Source organism: Capricornis sumatraensis, chromosome 14, assembly GCF_032405125.1.
Source record: "Capricornis sumatraensis isolate serow.1 chromosome 14, serow.2, whole genome shotgun sequence".
In the NCBI taxonomy this organism is placed as follows: Eukaryota; Metazoa; Chordata; class Mammalia; order Artiodactyla; family Bovidae; genus Capricornis; species Capricornis sumatraensis.
The window spans coordinates 67,646,764-67,666,232 of record NC_091082.1 but is presented as its reverse complement, the minus strand read 5'-3'; the positions used below and the strand labels follow the sequence as shown (position 1 = coordinate 67,666,232).

The 19,469-nt window shown below is 39.7% G+C and overlaps 1 protein-coding gene across 1 annotated transcript in view; it reads right to left on the bottom strand.

Moving 5' to 3' along the window:
* The window catches only part of FAM20B (FAM20B glycosaminoglycan xylosylkinase), a 36,154-nt gene extending 17,444 nt beyond the window's left edge, over nt 1-18,710 (bottom strand). The window contains exons 1-4 of the mRNA XM_068986002.1: nt 18,666-18,710; nt 9,883-10,385; nt 4,268-4,354; nt 436-545 (exon numbers count right to left, since the gene is read on the bottom strand). Of these exons, the coding sequence (XP_068842103.1) occupies nt 436-545; nt 4,268-4,354; nt 9,883-10,259 (574 nt within the window). The 5' untranslated portion in view covers nt 10,260-10,385; nt 18,666-18,710. The remainder of the gene's footprint in view (nt 1-435; nt 546-4,267; nt 4,355-9,882; nt 10,386-18,665) is intronic.
* Nucleotides 18,711-19,469: the final 759 nt, after the last annotated feature.

The following is a 19,469-nucleotide window of genomic DNA, read 5'->3' as shown; positions in this document are numbered from 1 at the left end:
ACCCGGACCCTCTTACAGAGCTGCCGTAAGGTCTGCTCAATTTTCAGGAAGCAGGACACAGTTTCCAGGAAAGTACAGGGGCATGAAAGAAACCATCAAGGCAATGATATATAGACAATAATTGATTTAGGGCAAAATTTGAGTTTGAGATTTAAGATCAAGCAGAAGGAAATAAAATTATTCCCTAACCACACTAGCATAAATGATCTCGCTTCCAACTTCATACACAAAGTGCGCATTAGGGAAAACTTTCCATTTCCTGCCATCTACCTTTAGACCTGTTTCCCCCAGTAACCTGAGAACAAGCTGCCTGATTTGCTTTTGCATTCCCTTGAGTTCTTCAATTCCTAAAAGTCATGAACAAGCTTGCTCTATGATGCCCCATTTAATTTATTAACTATTGCCTTATCTAAATGTCCTCTATAACCTTCTTACCTACGGTTAGGAAGGTGCTCAAGAGCTGCTCCGTGGCAACAGGCTTGATCTCTGTCCTCAGATTAACAAATCTGCCAACCACCAAGGGAGCTCGGCGGAAACCTAGAATCCTGGTTTGGAAGGTTGAACAGAAGAGAAAAATCTTTGGGGATATATTTTATTTTTACTTATTAAATTTTTAAAATATATATATATTTTATTGAAGTATATTTGATTTACAAAGTTTCAGATGCACAGCAAGGTGATTTAGTTATACATATATGCATATATTTGGAGAGGGAAATGGCAACCCACTCTAGAATTCTTGCCTGGGAAATCCCATGGACAGAGGAGCCTGGCAGGTTACACAGTCCACAGGCTTGCAAGAGTCGGACACTACGTAGCAACTAAACCAGAATACGCATATATATTATTTTCCATTATAGGTTATTACAAGATATTGACTATAGTTCCCCGTGCTATATAGTAAATCTTTGCTGCTTGTTGTGTATCTATGGTGATGTATTTTAAACAGTTGGGTTTTTTCGTTTTTTTTGGCCAAGTTAAGCAGCTTATAGGATCTTAGTTTCCTGACTAGGGAATTCCCTAAACAGAAATCTTAAAAATCACAGTTAATCATGTTGTTAGGTGTGTAAAGGTACTGTTGTGTGTGTTAGTCACTTAGTCGTGTCCGACTCTTTGCGACCCCATGGACTGTAGCCCATCAGGCTCCTCTGTCCATGAGGATTCTCCAGGCAAGAACACTACAGTGGGTTGCCATGTCCTTCTCCAAAATACTGTTGATTGCTGGCAAATATTTTTCAGAGGTACATATATTTATGAATTTAATATCGAGATGTAATTTATTGAAGATATATCTGGCAAAATGTGAGCAACTGTTAAACCTAGGGAGTGGGTCTATGGGTTCATTATAATGTTCTCTCTATGTTTGTTAGAAATTTTTCATAATAAGATTTTAAAACAAACTTAACAAAGCATTAAAAAAAAGATTGGGCCTAAACCCACACATGATTTCAAATCTTTGCATAAAACAGAATACTGATAGAAAACTACACAACTTAACCTAAAAGGATAAACTCGTAGGACAACTTAAATATGGATACATTTTAAGATACTTCTAGTGGTCTCAAAGTACAGCCTTATGGTTGAGCACTATCATTTTTTTAAAAAAGGGAATTTTCTTGCTAAAAAAAAAATACACACTCCCTGAATAAAAGTTGGAGGGGCAGGATTCAGAATACACAGAAAATTTATGGAAGAAAATTAAAATCATCCATAATTCCACAATCCAGAAGTAACTAGTGACAATCTGGCATTCGACCATATTTTCAGACATGTATATACAGACATATACTCACTCTTGTGTGTATATACATAATTGAAATTATACTATGTGCAATTTTGCCTCCTGCTTTTCACTCATCACTGCATCATGAGCCTTTTCTGACTCTCTCAGAAAGCTGCCTTAAGGTTTCTACAATTACAAATGACTGTGCAATAAATAATCCATTGTTCAGGGCTGCTGACTGACTCTCTATCCTAAACTCATTCTTAAAAAAGCCGCAAAAGCAAGGAGATCACAGATCAGTCGAAATAACATAAAATTTGAGAGAACCTTCTGAGGCCAGAAGAGGGGGTTAAATCCTAATGTAATGGAGAAATAGCAACTCAGGGCAGAAAAGTGTAAGGAGTACGGGGTGGGAAAGAAAGTGGGGAAGTATCTTTTCTCCCCACTGACCACTGTCAGACCAAACAAGAGCATCCACTTAGTGTTGGGAAGCCATATTCAGTGGTACTTGGCCTGGCTGGGGCAGTTAACAAAAGGGATAGGGGGCTAGTCAGAGAATAGCTTTCAGACTTTGAGAGAGGGAAAGGCTTCTAAATACAAGACCCCAAAGCACAGGTCATAAATTGAAACATTATTTACTTAATTAATATCCAAAGTAGTAATTTCTGTACAAAGACAGCTTCACTCCAAGTTAACAAATAGGTGCTGTGCTGTGAAAAGATGAGGAGGTATCTCTGCCAATAATTGGGGGAATATAAAGGAACAATGAGATAACACTTCACATATATCAGATTAACAAAAATTAGTATGTTGGATAATATGAAATATTGGTATGGTTATAGGAAAAAGATCTTCAGGCACTGCTGGTGTCCATCAACAGAGAAACAGGAAAGGGATTAGGGATGAAGAAAACAAGGAAACAAATAAGGGCTTGCAAAGACTGATTCTAATGTGCAGTTAAGTGATAAGTAGGATTTATCCAACTCTTTCCCACTAGGTCTTAATAGGGGCAGTGAAAATTCATGGTATTATGAATGAACCTTCATTTAATTTTCCCTGTCATTAGATGTTTAGGTTGCTTTCAGATTTTCAGTACTGAAAATGCTACTAGCTAAGATCTTGCTATATGTATCTTTTAATTTCTCATTCTCTAGAGTACTTTTTAGAAATATCTTCCAAGAAATGTCTTAGATGTTTGCATTAAAAGGTAGCTATTCATTCAAAAGGTATGAACATGAAGATTCTGGATTCATGGTGCAAGAGTTCTTAAAGACAGAACCAATTAACAATGACACAAGCAGCGTATGGATGCCAATCTCTTCCTGCCGATAAAGTACCATCTTCTTTCTGCTCTTTGTCACTTTCAGGAGGAGAAAACAGTGTCCCATTATTTCACTGGATTCTTTTTGGTCGCATTCTGTGGCTTGTGGAATCTTAGCTTCCCAACCAGGGACTGAATCTGAGCCTTCCAAAAGAGTGGCGTCCTAACCGATGGACAACCAGGGAATTATCTGAATTTTTTTTTATTACTGGTAAAGATGAACTCCCTCTGCCATATTTATTAGCAATCAGTAATTTCTATTCAGCCAACTGTGTTCTTAAACCATTTTCTACTAGTGTTTTAGAGTATATATAAGATTTTATAAACTTGTATATTAAGGCTATTAATGCTTAGATTATATATTAGATTCAGGTATTTTCCTCTCAAGTTAGTTTGCTTTTAAATTTTTATATTTTTTGACATATGAGTTAAATTTTTTTTTTTTATTTGAATCTACTGAGTGTTTAAAAATTTATTTATTGGCTGCAGTATGCGGGATCCTAGTTCCCTGAACAGGGATCAAACCCATGCCCTCCTGCAATGGAAGCACAGAGTCAACCACTGGACCACGAGGAAAGTCCTTCTTTGTGATTTTTAAATTATTGCTTTTATACCTAGAAAATCCTTCCTAATCCTGAAAAAAGACAAAGATTCATCTTTATTTTCTTCTAGTTTCCTTATAGATTCATTAAAAAAAATATAGTGAATAATTTCTTTTAAAGTCTATCAACATGCCCTGATTAAAGATCTGATCAGAAGGAGCAACTGGGACACTAGACAATTCAGTTACAAGAATCCTGACTAATAACCAGCTTAAAAAGTATTAGTTTTCCTCATTAACTTACACATTTAGAATTCACATTTATCCTGGTTATTGAAGCTGTGCATATTTTGTATGAAGGAAAATAATATTTACATACATGTCATGTTATGTTTCTGGCATATGAGGATAAATGAGTATTACTTAAAAACAGAATCAAAACAAAACAAAAACCAGGACTGCCAGGCCCAATTAATGACCAGTTCAATTTAGGGATTTGAAATCAAACTTTGGTTTTCTTCTTGCCATTTTATTTACCCAAATAATGAGGCACTCATACAAATTTAGTGGAAGCAATCAGTTATCTAAAGTAAGTTAACAAGTCGAAGTTATTACACAAGACCTCCCCAAAATATTTTTAAAAGGAAATGAAACGAATGTAACCCACTGTGATTGCACATACCTGTCCAAATGAAAGGCTGCCACCTCCGCATTGTGTCTATCATAACCAGCATATGGTTCCCCTTCTACCACATAGTCCCGGTTATATCTGCAGAGTGAATGGGAAGCACAGATGTAGACATGAATTACATCAGCACCAGAGGTGACAGTGCAAGAGGCAAAACAGAAACTCTGCAAGCCTGATTCTGCTCTAGCAACCTCTGTCAACCCTGAGAACAGCCATGGGTTAGCATGGATCACTAGTAGATGACGTGAAGACGAAGTGGAGAAGCAAACTAGAATTATACACCTACCTCTGCAATCATTCTATGAATAAAACACAGATGTTATTTCTACCCTTCCTAGAGACTTTCAACTTAGCTTAAGTAAAACTATAAGGTACTTTTCTGAACTCTTTGTATCTTCAGCACAGTGCTAAATCTATAGTTGGTGCTTAATAAATGTCTGCTGAATTGTCTATTAGACTAAACTGAAACAATGAAGACAAATATGTAATTAAAAGGCTTGCTTACCAGAATGGCTATGGTAAGGCTTATTAGAGAAGTTTAAATTTCTCAGGGAAAACAATGGTCCTGATATGTTTTAGGCTTTGTTAAATAAGTAGGAAAAGGAAACATTTTTTTAAGTTATCTGAATAACTATTCTCTTTTTAAGTTCATGATGATGCAGTGGAAGGAATACTGGACTGCAGTGAGAGTTAGGTAAATCTCTGTCATTACCTGCCTGGGTAACCTTGAGTAAAACCCTTCTTTTCTGTGGGTCTTAGATTTCTTATTGATAATATTAGGGGCTGGACCAAAAAGAAGTTCTAAGATGTCTTTGCAAAGAGCTGACTCATTGGAAAAGACCCTGATGGTGGGAATGATTAAGGGCAGGAGGAGAAGGGGGCGACAGAGGATGAGATGGTTGGATAGCATCACCGACTCAATGGTCATGAATGAGTAAACTCCAGGAGACGGTGAAGAACAGGGGAGCCTGGCACACTGCAGTCCACGGGGTTGCAAAGAGTTAGTCACGATTTAGCGACTGAACAACAACAACGAAGATGTCTTTCATCTCAAACTCCATCCTGATGACTTTACATCACATGCATGACATAAATGAAGGATAATGAAAACTGGCATATTTCTTTCTACTAATTATATAGAGATACAACTTAAACTTGTTAATGGGAAGAACTGAACACAATTCATCTATGACTTCTACTGTTCACTTGCCTTTCCTGAATCAAAAGGAGACCTAGTAGGCTTTACAAGACAGACATAAGTTGAGAATGATGTGAAGAGGAGCCACTCCACTAAGGTCACTTGGATCTCCAAAGCGGAAAAGGCCATGAGGAAGTGGGAAACAGTACTATACAAGGCAGTGACCTTCAACATATATGACCGCAGAATATAAAGTGAAACCATATTCATAAAACACATTTTCAAGTCAAAGCAATGAACTATTTATGTTAGTAGACAGACATGCCTCAACACCTGATTGGACACCAGTTTCTTCTTAGCCTGGTCAATATACTCATATGTATTTTTTTGTTTCTGGGGTCAAAGCATCATTTAGGCTGCCTAGGATTACACCTGCTACCTCCAAATTAAAAGTCTCAGTTTTTAAAAGGACTGCAGCGAAAGCTGACACTATTCAAGCATTTCTCTCTCCACTACAGCTGCAGGTGACAGGCCTGGAATACTTTATTTCCCAGGACTGTAGCGGAGCCACAGAAGATTGTGGTGATATGCAGTCCACTCCTTTCAGTGAAATGTCAGAGAACTTTCTAGAACATGGAAAGGCTGCACAGAATGAAATGTAAAACCCTAGAAAAATTCAGAAACTTTGGGAATGGGCTGGAGAAACAGGAAGGGAAGGAAATGGGAAAGGAAGAGGAATCAAAATGAAAGAACTGCACTGGAGTCCAGAGGTCTGAATCCTTAGTTTATGTTTCGGTTTCTGTGAAACATGAAAGTCAGAACCCTGGATTTCACTCTTCCTAGAAGTAAACTGCGTAGTTAAGACTAGTTGATCACCAAGGTCCCTTTCAACACTTCCTATGATCCTTCACTTCTCCCAAGCTCTGGGCCCTTGCCAGCTTGTTCTTTTCCCACCATAACTGCAGTTTTTTCCTATGAAAATCAATGTACTTTCAGAAAAGATACAGCTACATTAAAAAACAAAATTACTTTTATAATAATGTAAGGTAAAATGTGCAAATAAAGGCATGACTGTATTCCTGTACATTTCATGCACTATACAAATCTTCCATCTCTGACAGGAGGACATGGACAACCAGGCTCCAGAAATGCTGAACCACAAGTGGCTGTTAAAGAAAGGTGCACGTCTCAACTCAGCAGGAAGGACTTAGATCCTCCTCTCAACAGAGCGATCCATCTTAAGTTACTGACAGAACAACGAAATTCATACAGTAACTGCCGATAAATCACTCCTATCCTCCTGGTGAAGGACATCAGAATGTAACCAAGGACATTAATTTGCACTTATACTAGGACTAAATAGTCTCAGAGGCCCCTGGGGTCAGAATAGCAATTTGCTGGGTGTTTTCGGACTGGAGTCGATTTCTACAAGCACTTATGTGAACCCACTTTCCCCAGCCTGCGAGAGTGCCAGGGTGACTAGGGTGCTACCACCCACTGTAGGGGCCTCGGCAGCTTGCACAGGGTTGGGGAGGAACATCCCTGGAGCCGGGCAAAGAAAAGGGCTATTTGGGAGATGATGGGGGATGGAGGGGCTGCCTTGACAAGAATAAAGAGCTGGGCGTAGAGAGGAGGACCAGGCTGTAAGAGGCTTGGCCATCAGGCTGCGGAGGCTGGGTTTTGTCTGTTGAGTAATGGGAATCCTTGGATGTTTCAAAGCTGGGGAGCACAGTGATGATACGGGTATTTGGGAGAAGAATGATAGTAGTTTTCAGGATGGTCCGGAAGAGGAAAGTATGGGAAGGCTGCAGTGGTAGTAAGAGATATGAGATGAAGCATCAGTGACTAACGTTAGCTCATGCGTTTATCTGCTGCCACTTTCCCTTCTCACCAGTCTGGCCTCTTCCACCCTCCATTTATATTATAACTTGTCTGAACACTGCAGACCTATCTGCAAAGCACCTAAACTAACACTAACATTGCACACCGTCAGTAATATCTGCCTTGTAACACTTCCTGCTGCCCCATCTCACCTTTAATTCCCCAGTGTATAAACAGTGGGTATGAAGAGGGTCTTTTATTTAAACATAAACTGCCTGCAATTCATCTCTTTTTACATGAACTTAATTCTTGTTTTTAGTTTGCTTTCTTTCCATCAGTCTGCTTATGCTGCTGATCGCTCAGGCTACAAATCAAGAGGTCAAGGATCACATTTCAAAAGGAAACTAGCAAATTTTTGAAAATGGATGATCCATATCTTCTCTCTTACAAAGGAAGACAAACAAATGTGAGAGGCTCGCATGTGTGTGGCAGAACACCAGCTGCTCACACTCTGACAGATCCAAATGCCAGCTCCATTAGTTACTGCAGGGTGACCCTGTCAAGCTACTCTTTCTACGTCTCAGTTTCTGCTTCTGGAAATAAGCACTGCAACTGTCCACGGTTGTGATGAAGGTTAAAAGCATTAAAATACAAAAGTACTTAGTGTAACCCCTGGCAAACAGTGTGCATGCAACAGAAATTAGATTCGAGGTCCACAGAGCCATGCTTTTCCCACATTACCTGATTTCCAAATCTTCCATTTTACCTCCCAGTTCCAGGCAAATGCAGATCCCTTCCATTTCTGGAATCCCAATATACTAGCTCTTGGCTGCCTATTATCTACTGATATTTGGGTCATGAAGAGAGGTAAGCCAACTACTCTGGTCCCAGTTAAGTTTTTGCACATAATCACCCCTTGTTTCTTCTCCCACTCCAGCAAGAGACCCCAAGTTATGTGTTATAATTCTCTCCAAAGCTCCACTGAGAAATGAAAAAAATGTTTAGTCCACAGATAATTTCAGACCTTACAAATTTTGAGAAAATGCACTGGTAACTAATTCCTGTCAAAAGAATATAGATTACCACCATGTTAACCTATTTCAAATTCATATACACACAGAAAACTTTAAAAAAAAATTATACTATAGAATTGCCACACAAATTCTCTCTGTAGATCCTTAGAGAAGTCCAAAGAGATCACTGTCTAATAGTATATGAACTAGCTCTTTCTCCAGTTCAAATTTGGACTGAGGCAACTAAAATGGCTCAGCTCTCTGCTTAAAACAGGCAAAAGAAACGAGGTATTACTACACACATTAGAATGACCAAATCCAAAACACAGACAACACCAAAGGTTAATGAGGATGTGGAATAACAAGAACTCTCACTCATAGCTGATGGGAATGTAAAACGGAACAACCACTTTGGAAGACAGATTGGTAGTTTATTACAAAATTAAACATACTCTCACCATATAGTCCAGCAACTATGCTCCTTGGTATTTACCCAAATGAGCTAAAAACTTATCTACACAAAAACCTGCACACGAATGTTTATAGAAGCTTTACTCACAACTGCCAAAACTGGGACGCAACCAAGATAGCTTTCTGTAGATGAATGAATAAACAACCTGCGGTACACGTATCTACACAATGGAATATTATTCAGGAAAAAAGAAAAAGAGCCATCAAGCCACAAAAAGACACAGAGGAACCTTAAAAAACATGAAGAGAAGCCAATCTGAAAACGTTACAAAAGGTATCACTCCAGCTATATGACATTCTGCAAAAGGCAAAACCATGGAGACACTAAAGAGATTAGTGGTTGCCAGGGACTCAGGGGGAAGAAGGGAAGAATGAATAGATAGAACACAGGGGACTCTGAGGTCAGGGAAACTGTCCTTTATTATGGTGTGACGGTGAATACTGGTCATTATGAGTTTATTAAAACTCACAGAATACACAGCACAAAGAGTGAACTTTAACATAAACTAGGGACTTTAGTTAATAAATTAATATTGGCTCATCAACTGTAACAAAGGTACTAATTTGATGGAAGACGTTAATTATAGGAGAGACTGGGGAGGAGGAGGAAGGACATACATAGGAACGCTCTATACTTTCCCCTCTATTTTTCTGCAAACCTAAAATTACTAAAATAAAGTAAAATAAAATAAAGTCTATTAATTAAAACAAAACCAAAGCTCAAGTGAAAGAATCATAGCTTTAGCACTAAAAAGGACTTAGGTTACTCATCCAAAACTCACTCCAACTCTGGGTGACTCCTACTCCACACCATTTCTGACACGTGGATATCTGGTCTTTAACTGTACACTTTTGGTAACAAGTTGCTTATTTCCTAACCAATTCATTTTGTATCTCTAACATCTGGCACATAGTACTTGATAAATTTAGAAATCAAGGAGAGCTCTCACTGTAAAGTGTTCAATCTAATTTGGTACCAAAACATATTCCTGCAAGTTTCCCTTACTCAAAGAATCATGGAACATTAAGAGCTAGAAAAGACTTCAGAGACCTTCGGGTCTCTCTCCCATTTTACTGAAGAGAACAGTAGGAGAGGGAGATGAGCACTCAAACAAATTCCAGGTTAGAACCAAACAGCACAGATAACTTCCAAGATGAAGACTTACCGCTTAGGTTTGAAGACAACTTTCTGTCCTCCTTCAAGTATCAGTAAGGCTTTCAGTTGTGTCCCTTTATAACCCACATCCGCTTTAATGATTTTCTTGGTGGCCATGGCATGCAAGATTGCTCCCAGCTCTGGTGTCTCTTCAGGGTACACTTCCCGGGGAACCACCCACTGGGCTGCAATCTCCCAGGGAGACTGCAAGGTGTGGTCCAGCTTGGGTACCAGCTCCACCCGCAAGCCCGCCATCATTCGGTGAAAGGCCCTCTGGTCCTCCCGGTTGGCAGCTGACGTATCTAAGTTGTCAATCAGGAAAACTTTGGTGAAGATAAAGATGACAAGGAGAATTGCTAACAGCACGACTCGCTGCTTTAGCTTCATGTTGACCTCTTTTCCTTCTCCCCGACCACTCTCACTTATCAAGGAGAGCGGGTGGTGATGTCAGCAAGGAGACTCCATGATTATACACACTGGTCCATCTCTTCACTGAGGTGCCTCCCACAATTCCTGCAAGCCCAAGTATAGAGCACAGTTCATTCAGAAATTCTGTCCTTTCACCCCTGAATCTTTTGCAAGCCTCAAATAGATTGCTCACTCTTTTAGCTGGACCAATCCTATGTCTGAGAAGACTCAATAATTTAGAATGAACTGGTCCAAGGAAGGATGTAACAGTTAAGAACTAGGTACACTGAACATTTAAAAGCAAATACTCCTGTTTTAATAGGGTGCAGAGCCGTTTCGGAGCCATCTGGATGGCCACCAATTCTTAGAAACCAAAACAATGAGAAAAAGCACAAAAAAGTTAAACACTAAGATATGCATAACTCCTTTATTTTCATTTTACCTTTCAAAACCCATAAATGACTTTTGATTATCCAAAACCACCAGTATTTGGTAGCTTTCCAGTTATTGTCTCCAAGTACAAGTATTATGACATATTATAAGACAAGAACTCTTAAAAAATGCCAAAGAGGGTACTGTTACTGCTGCTGCTAAGTCGCTTCAGCAGTGTCCGACTCTGTGTGACTCCATAGACAGCAGCCCACCAGGCTCCCCCGTCCCTGGGATTCTCCAGGCAAGAACACTGGAGTGGGTTGCCATTTCCTTCTCCAATGCATAAAGTGAAAAGTGAAAGTGAAGTCGCTCAGTCGTGTCTGACTCTTCGTGACCCCATGGACTGCAGCCCACCAGGCTCCTCCATCCATGGGATTTTCCAGGCGAGAGTACTGGAGTGGGGTGCCATTGCATCTAGAGGAGAGTAATAACTCCCTCTCTGAATTCAAATACCCAGCAAGCCTAAACATGTCATATCTGCTGCTCACATACTGAAATACAACACCCAGACATGTATCTCTACTTATCAGTCTTCTAATTATTTTTCAAAATTAAAAACCCTGTAAAATATGGATAATCAAATCTGGATAAATTAAGCAAAGGAAAAACATATCCCTATACCATCTGGCTATCAGGAGAACATGACCAGAAAATTAATGAAACCTGGTACTATAGCAACGTGACTAAATCTGGACTGGTCAGGCACGTTAACAAAGATACTTATGCTACAGACCTAAAGAAGTGCTTCCTGTGTGGGGCCCACCACACTGGTCAGTTCTCAAGCTGAAAGATCCCAAATACAAGATTTTTTGCCAAGGCGTAAGAACATAAAATTCAATTTCATTTGCATGCTGACAGGCTGCTTTCCACTCCAGTGGGCCCTTTAAAAACATGCACAAGCTTGCTCTGCTATATGCCTACAGGCAGCACTGTGCTGGGATAAGCCAAAGATGACAAGAAGATAACAGGGTGTTGCTTCACTCTCCAATTCATTTAACAACTCAAACTATTAATTGAAGAAATAAAACCAATACAAAAATGGGGCAAACGACTCAGGCTGAGCCACTCCCAGCCAAACCGGAGACTGCGCCCCTATTAGCAGCTGGAAACACATCCCAGAACAGTCTACTAGAGCGGCAGTGTGTTCTCAGGGCAGCGCCTTGCTGAGAGCTTGCTGACACGCAGTTTATTCTTGGTGATTAACCACTCCCGTTTCATTTTCAGGAAGATGGCAAAGTGAGAGTCAAATTCAAATTCTAATTATCTCCAGCCACCTGTTCCGTTGCATCATCATCTCCCAGGGAGCACATAACACTATTAGCTGAAACACAGGCAATTCAAGTGTATCCAAAAGGTAATTGTGATGGTATCAAATTTGGTGTAAAACTCAGTAAAATAGTTCCCTATGATTACTGGTAACAGGGATGCTAGTAGAACAGATCTCAGAGATTTTTGCTGGTCCTAACATGACCTAGACCACACAAATTCTTCAGTTATTTGTTCAACAGTACAGATCTCTGGCTGCAGTGCTAAAATGCAATGTGGAAATCCACTGTCGGCAATCTTTTCCTTAGCCCCTCCAGCTGCAACAGCCTCCAGCTGAGGTGCTATTCTGGCATAAAGGGGTCAGCTGAACAGCCTTTCATGTCCTACAAAACCCTCCACAGGACTAAAGTCTGGTTAACCCGAGATTCTAATAATGCTGCTCATTTCATTTAGAATGAATAAAGTCCTCCCTCGTGTTATATAAACATATCATATCTAAACGTTTAGCACAAAGGTTGGGGACAGGGAGGGGTTTTGTTTTGTTTTTAAATCACCAATGCAATGAGGAGTTTGAGTAGCTCCAAAATTCAGACAAAACAAACTGAGCGTGTGTGCTTGTAAGTTCTGAAATCTCATTACCTTTTGATGGGCCACAGAAGAACGCACTCATCAGTTCAGGGCTGCAAATACTTCATCCACTCAACTAAGAAATTCCTAGTAAGTGATGGAAGGGTTCAACTGTTACCTCACTTCACTATTTATCTCTGCAGATTAGTTGTGAGGGTAGGTTTGAAGAAGGGGCTGAGCAAGTTTTTGCGTTTGCGATTAGTCACCACGTCCTGGTAGAACAAGTTAAGACTGCAATTTGGCCCTGCTCTCAACAACTGCCTGGCATGTCCACAGCCACTGACTGCATTTAGGGAGGGCACCTTTTATTGAATCCCTGAAAGAACAGCCTGTTGGACCTGCAGGTCTTCCAATCCAGAATAGATAATGCAGCAAAATCATTTTTCTAATCACACACCATTTGTGAGTTCCATAAATCCCTTAGCAAAGCAATGATGGCATCGGCCTATCTATGTTGCTAGGCACCACTCTTACTCTCTTCCCTCCTCACTTGTCAGCTTTCGCCAAAACAGTGTGAACATGGTCCCCTACGTGTCATTGCTCACTGGAGCGCTCTCAAAATTTCTTTTGCTCTTATCTTTTCTTCCCATCTTCTCCTGTTTAAAGCCTAATCTAGCTTTCAAGGGCCATCTTCAAAGCCATTTCTGGTCCCTCCTTACTATAGTAACCTCTCTTGTCTTTGGGCCAGTACTTAAACTACATTCTGCCGTATCCAGTGTCTTCTTGTAGATTGTTCTTAATTCCCCTCTCGGAATTCTGACTCCTCACTGATCTTAGCTACTTTTGCACTCCCTACAGTATGTAGCATAGTAAAAATATCACCTGGCACCTTAACTTGGCTATCTTTAATCAACTACCCATTTTTAGGCAATATACTTCTCTACTGACACCATTCAATTTAGTTGGTAGTTTCAGCGGATAGTCTTTTTCTGAGTAAATATTGACAGCTCAGAAACAGGTTTTCTTTTAGTTGGAAGGCTGGTACTCCTTCAGCCTACAGGGCAAGCACAAAGGTATTCAAGAAATTGACAATATAGAGTTTTTAGTGGAATTTATACAAAAAGCCTGTGAGTCTGCAAGACTCCTTTCCAGGAAAATGTATTAGATACCCAATATAGAATGATTCCTTCCTCTAGTGACGTAGACTCCTTTACTCTTTACAGTGATCCCTTCCTCTCCTATATCCTTGAGAGGGGAGAGTTCCCAAGACAGAGCTTCCATACTGTATTATCTTTTTAAAACAGCAGCATACTATCTAGTCTGCAAACCGGGTTTCTAAGAGGATCCCCCATTTCAGATATTAAGGAAATGAAAGCAACATCACTGGGTATATTCCAAATTATTCATGAAAACTTCTCTTGCATTCTCAGGAGTCTGCCTGCTCTATTTCATGCCTGCACTGCCTCATATAAATGCCTCCAACAGTGGAACACTGTCCAGTTATATTACGGTCATTTATTTTAATGTTTCTGTTATGCAGAACAGAGCCTACCTCAAAGAACAAATAGACTCAAGGTAATAATAAAACACAAAAAAATGTTCAGTATAAAAAAGGCAGGGCTAATGGTGGTCTTCACACTAAAAGCTGGCATAAATTCCCAGACTGGAGTTGTGCAACAGAGACGTTTATAAGAAATCTTCACAGTGAACCCTGGTTTCACTCTTGGCTGTATCAGTGAAATGAGGTTTGATATGGAAGCTGATATATCATTCTTCTCTCTCTTACACACACACACACACACACTCCTACATATACAGTAGGTGTTTTATAAGGATAAACTTATGACTACATTGTAAATTGTTTTGGGAGAGGAAATAGAGGTTTTACAGAAAAAAGTGAAGTCATAGTATAAAGACTAGATCCCTCTGTTCAAGAATCTGACTGATGTCTGGAGGAGCATATACAGAAATACACACTAGTGCAAAGATCTGTAAGCCACTGTGTGATAAAATTCAATGTATGTGACTGCTGAGGAACATGAAAAGACCTGGCTCCAACACTTACTACCTTACCGGGGGCTCCAAGCCACCAGCAAGGTTCCAAACCTCATTAGTAGCTGTGCCACCTTGAATCTCCCTTTAATCAAGAGACCTCACACTACTTCACCTGAGGTCACAGAGAAGAAATCCCAACTTCTGTTCAAAGCAACTCAAAACAAAGGCTTCAGCAATCCCTGTTTTTTGTGTTTTCAATTCAATGGTCGAATAAGCTCTTACCACATGAAGGGAATGCAAGACATTTTGTAAGTGTCAGGTACCAGAAGGAAAAAACATTTGATATGAACATTTCATGCAGAGGGCGATTAACAAAGAAGATGGTGAAGGGGGTAGGATTTATTATATAACTAGCATATTATCATATTTACTCACACAATCTCCTTGCCCTTCATCCTGAGTGGAAATCACAAGGACCATTTCACGAACTTCTTCTTTGGTCATTGCTGGTTTCAGCAAACCTCTGAAGGTTAGGTAAGCATAACAGGTAAGACCTAAATTTAATTATCAGTTTTCGGGTGATTGTCTACAAAGACAGAAACCAACAATTCTTCCCATCAAGAAGTGGAATCTATTTCTCCTTCCCTAGAATATGCATTGGCTTTGTAACTTGCTTTGATCACAGAATGCTGTGCAAGTGGCCGAATGCTAGGTGTCTTAAGAGACCTAGCAGCTTCCATTTGGGACCAAGCTACTATGTAAAGCGGCTCAGGCTAGACTGCTGAATGATGAGAGGCCTGGTCTGCCCCTACTTATTCTGGCCACCCTAGCTGAGAGCCAGATACATAAGTGAAGCCATTTAGGGCATTCCAGTTCCAGCTGAGGTCTCAGCTAAATACAGCCACCCATGTGACTCCAGCCAATATCATGTGTGCAGAAGAACCAATCAGCTGGGCCCAGTTGATCTGCCTAATATGAGAAATATATCATTTAGTCTTAAGCCACTAATTTGGGGGTAATTTGTAAGCCTAACATTTTCATGTCTATTCTGTCCATATCAACCATCTGGGATATATTAATTAACCATTTAAGTACAAATAAAAATTGGATTAATGAAGTTTCTTAAAGGTAACAAAAGAAAAAAAAAGCATCTCAAATGGATCATTTACTAAAGTCCATTTATACACGGTAGAGCAATTAAGGCTAATCCCACACACTCAGAGAGCTATACACACCCAGGTTATAAATTCTAGTCTTTAAATTTCAGTCAAAGCGTAAATAATAGCAAAAATTATAGCCCTTTAGTACCAAAATAAAATAAAAACGCATATTTTCACCTTGAGGCCAGTCTGATATACTGCCCTTTTGTTTTTTTCAATTGGTAGTGACCTTAGAGCACTTTGCTACATTATTATTAGCTGCCTCCTAGAAATAAATGCAGTCTCTCCTGATGGTTAATGACAATTCTTATAAGTAAAATAAAGGGCATTCAGAAATCTTTCCACTTAGCATTGTGAGCCTCTAGCTTAAGGAGTCAAAACCTCCAATACTAAGTGGTATCAAGTGTTCACTACTTAAATAAATCTCTATATCCTCAGAAAACCAGCCCACTCCTGTGCTGCCACCACCGCCTACAGCAGCATATTATTATTCTTTTTCATCTTCAGTTGGGAGTCTTCCATTGAAACAAAACCTAGCAACAAATAACATCATTAATCAGTATCTACATATAGTTTTCCTTTTCACTTAAATAGGTTCTTAATTCACCTTCTTTCTGCTAACCTCCCTGGGCCTCCATTTCCTTATATGATAAAGGAAATACAAACACTATTACCTGACTCACAGAATTGTTAAAAATGAATGGTACTACCAGGTGTACTGTGCTAAAACTAGTGCTTGGACAACCCATAGTAGTTGCTTGTTGGTCATTATTACCATATCAAAAACCCAAAGACGACTTCCTGAGAAGAAAGAATGGCAAAGAAAATAACCCTCACTGGTTACGCTGTCTCCTGGGTTTACACAGTCGGGGCTGAATACATGTGTTGCATTACCAAGAGTTCTAGTAACCTTCTATTTCTGAACCAAAGACTTCCCTAAATTTGAGGAGTAGGTAAGACTGTAAGCAAGTAGGTTTCGTCAGAGTGGATGCCAGGTGAAGCAGAGGACTAGGAGGTTATGTCACTAATCTGGCCGACCTTAAGCCAATGTTTTTCTCTTGTCTACAAAGTTCAATTCTACCACATTCAACATAAGTGAAACAGATGGGAAGCATGAACTTTTCTATTTCACGAAAATGGCTGAATAGAATGCCCTTCACAATGTTCTTCAGTTTGGAAGATTAAATCTGTGTTTTAAAGGTGACAGCTTTGCATGTCCTAGAGCAGCCATGAAATTAAAAGACACCTGCTCCTTAGAAGGAAAGCTATGACAAACCTAGACAGCACATTAAAAAGTAGAGATATCACTTTGCTGACAAAAGTCCATACAGTCAAAGCTATGGTTTTTCTAGTCATGTATGGCTGTGAGAGTTGGACCATAAAGAAGGCTGAGCAGTGAAGAATTGATGCTTTCAAACTGTGGTGCTGAAATAGACTCTTGAGAGTCCCTTGGCCAGCAAGGAGATCAGACCAGTCAATCCTAAAGAAAATCACTCCTGAACATTCATTGGATGGACTGATGCTGAAGCTCCAATACTTTGGCCACCTGATGCGAAGAGCTGACTCACTGGAAAAGACCCTGAGGCTGGGAAAGATTGAAGGTGGGAGGAGAAGGGGACGACAGAGGATGAGATGGTTGGATGGCATCACCAACTCAATGGACATGAGTTTGAGCAAGTTCTGGGAGTTGGTAATAGACTGGGAAGCCTGGAGTGCTGCAGCCCATGGAGTTACAAGGAGTTGGACAGGACTGAGAGACTGAACAATAAAGCTTTTAAGATAAGCCCTGGAGTAACTTAAGTTATGGGTATAGAAAACTGAACTTCTACACAGTCCAAGTCGGTTCAAGTGTTATATACTCCTCACTGTTTTCACTTCCACTTAAATATATATTCACATAATAAATATAAACTTGTGTTATATGAAAACCTCTAACAGTTCCCTGCGAAGGAAGGAACTACAATGATCGCCAGACATTAATGAAGTATTCTTCGGGGTGTGAGAGTAAAAATGAAACAGGCAACAGTGTTTCCTCCTTCACTGAAAAAAATTCAATTCCTGCAACCTGTCCCATTTAAATCTTGATTCAGGGGAATCCTCTAATGATTTTTCTTGAAAAGTGAAGAGACAAAATTTTCAGCTCATACTGCTAAGTGAGATTTGTTCTAAAAAACCAACACAGGCAGTGTTCACTGATCTAGAAACTGTGGAAATGCCTAAGAATTTGTATTGTTTCAAATGAGCCAGGTATAATGAATTACCAGATCTAACAATCATTTAAGGCTATACAGAATGTGATTACTATATACTGTGAAGTGAAGTGAAGTGAAGTCGCTCGGTTGAGCCCAACTCTTTGCGACCCCATGGACAGTAGCCTGCACCAAGCTCCTCCATTCATGGGATTTTCTAGGCATGAGTACTAGAGTGGGTTGCCGTTTCCTTCTCCAGGGAACCTTCCCGACCCAGGGACCAAACCCAGGTCTCCCGCATTGCAGACAGATACTTTACCGTCTGAGCCACCAGGGAAGAAATACAGAATTTCAAATAATAAAAAAATTTACTTCAAATTTCATGTTTTCTATCTTTATTGTTCTTGAAAAGGTATGTAAACTTCATTCAACAGTAAAAAGCTGAACATATGAAAAAGTATGTAAACTTTATTCAACAGTAACACCTCACACTTTTAACCTTATGTTCTAGGGTCGGTCAAGCTGCCAGGCTACAGATCACTTTAGAAATAGGAACCCCAAGCAGGTCAGTGCTGAATTATGGCTGAGTGGCTCCCAGCATGATCCCTTGCTATATATGAACATAAATACAAATGCACACATACATACACACATATATTTTTTGGCAGCCTGTCTCCTCTACCCTACTGTGAGTTCCTCAAGGACAGGGGATATTTTACTTTCTTTGTAATTAGAAGTAAGCTAGTACAGTCAGGACACATGAGATAAACACTTACTGAATAAAAGGAGTGAAGAGTGAGGAAGGCAGACACCTTTATGGTTTTAAGCATTTCTTCAGCTCTTTGGTTTAAAGGTGACCTCTTTTTTTAACCAATATAGGGAAACTAAGTCCTGTAATGAATTCAAATATAAATACAGTAAAAATATTGACATATCAAATATTAATACCAATTTTATACACTCAATTTTAAACTGTTGCCTCCTATATACCTTGCTTCCACCTTTCATGGCCATTGATATTGCCAAGCTGGTGTCTGGTGTTGGTTGGGACTAGGAGTAAAGATGATTTGGAAATGCTAAGAGGAAGATTGGAGATGGTCCAAGACATTGTCCAAGAACGATACACGACAGGGCTGGAACCAAGCTTTCAAGTGTTATTGGCAATATTTTCTGAAATGAAAACCAACACTGATATCTCCATATCACTTTTTTATACAGAAAGAACTACAGGGACATAAACGCACCTGTATAGAGTGCAAATTCACTATCTAAACCAACGATAAGAAACGAGAACCACACGTCTTTGGGCAGCCAAAATAATGGTCACAAAGTTCATCCACTAATAAAGAAAAGCCAGGCAGACCCTCACTAAGCTTATTTAGCTGTTTTACATTCAGTTTCAGAAAGCAGAGTTATCTGGGTTGCTCCTCCACAGAAGATTAGAAGCTGCAAAAAATTTTAAAAAGGGCAGCAGGGACACTAACAGCAGCAAAAGCATAGCTTTTTCACCCCTGCTTTCAGACAGACTGACTGCTGAAAGCAAATTCAAGAATTCAAAAAGCGGAAGGGGCAAACAACCT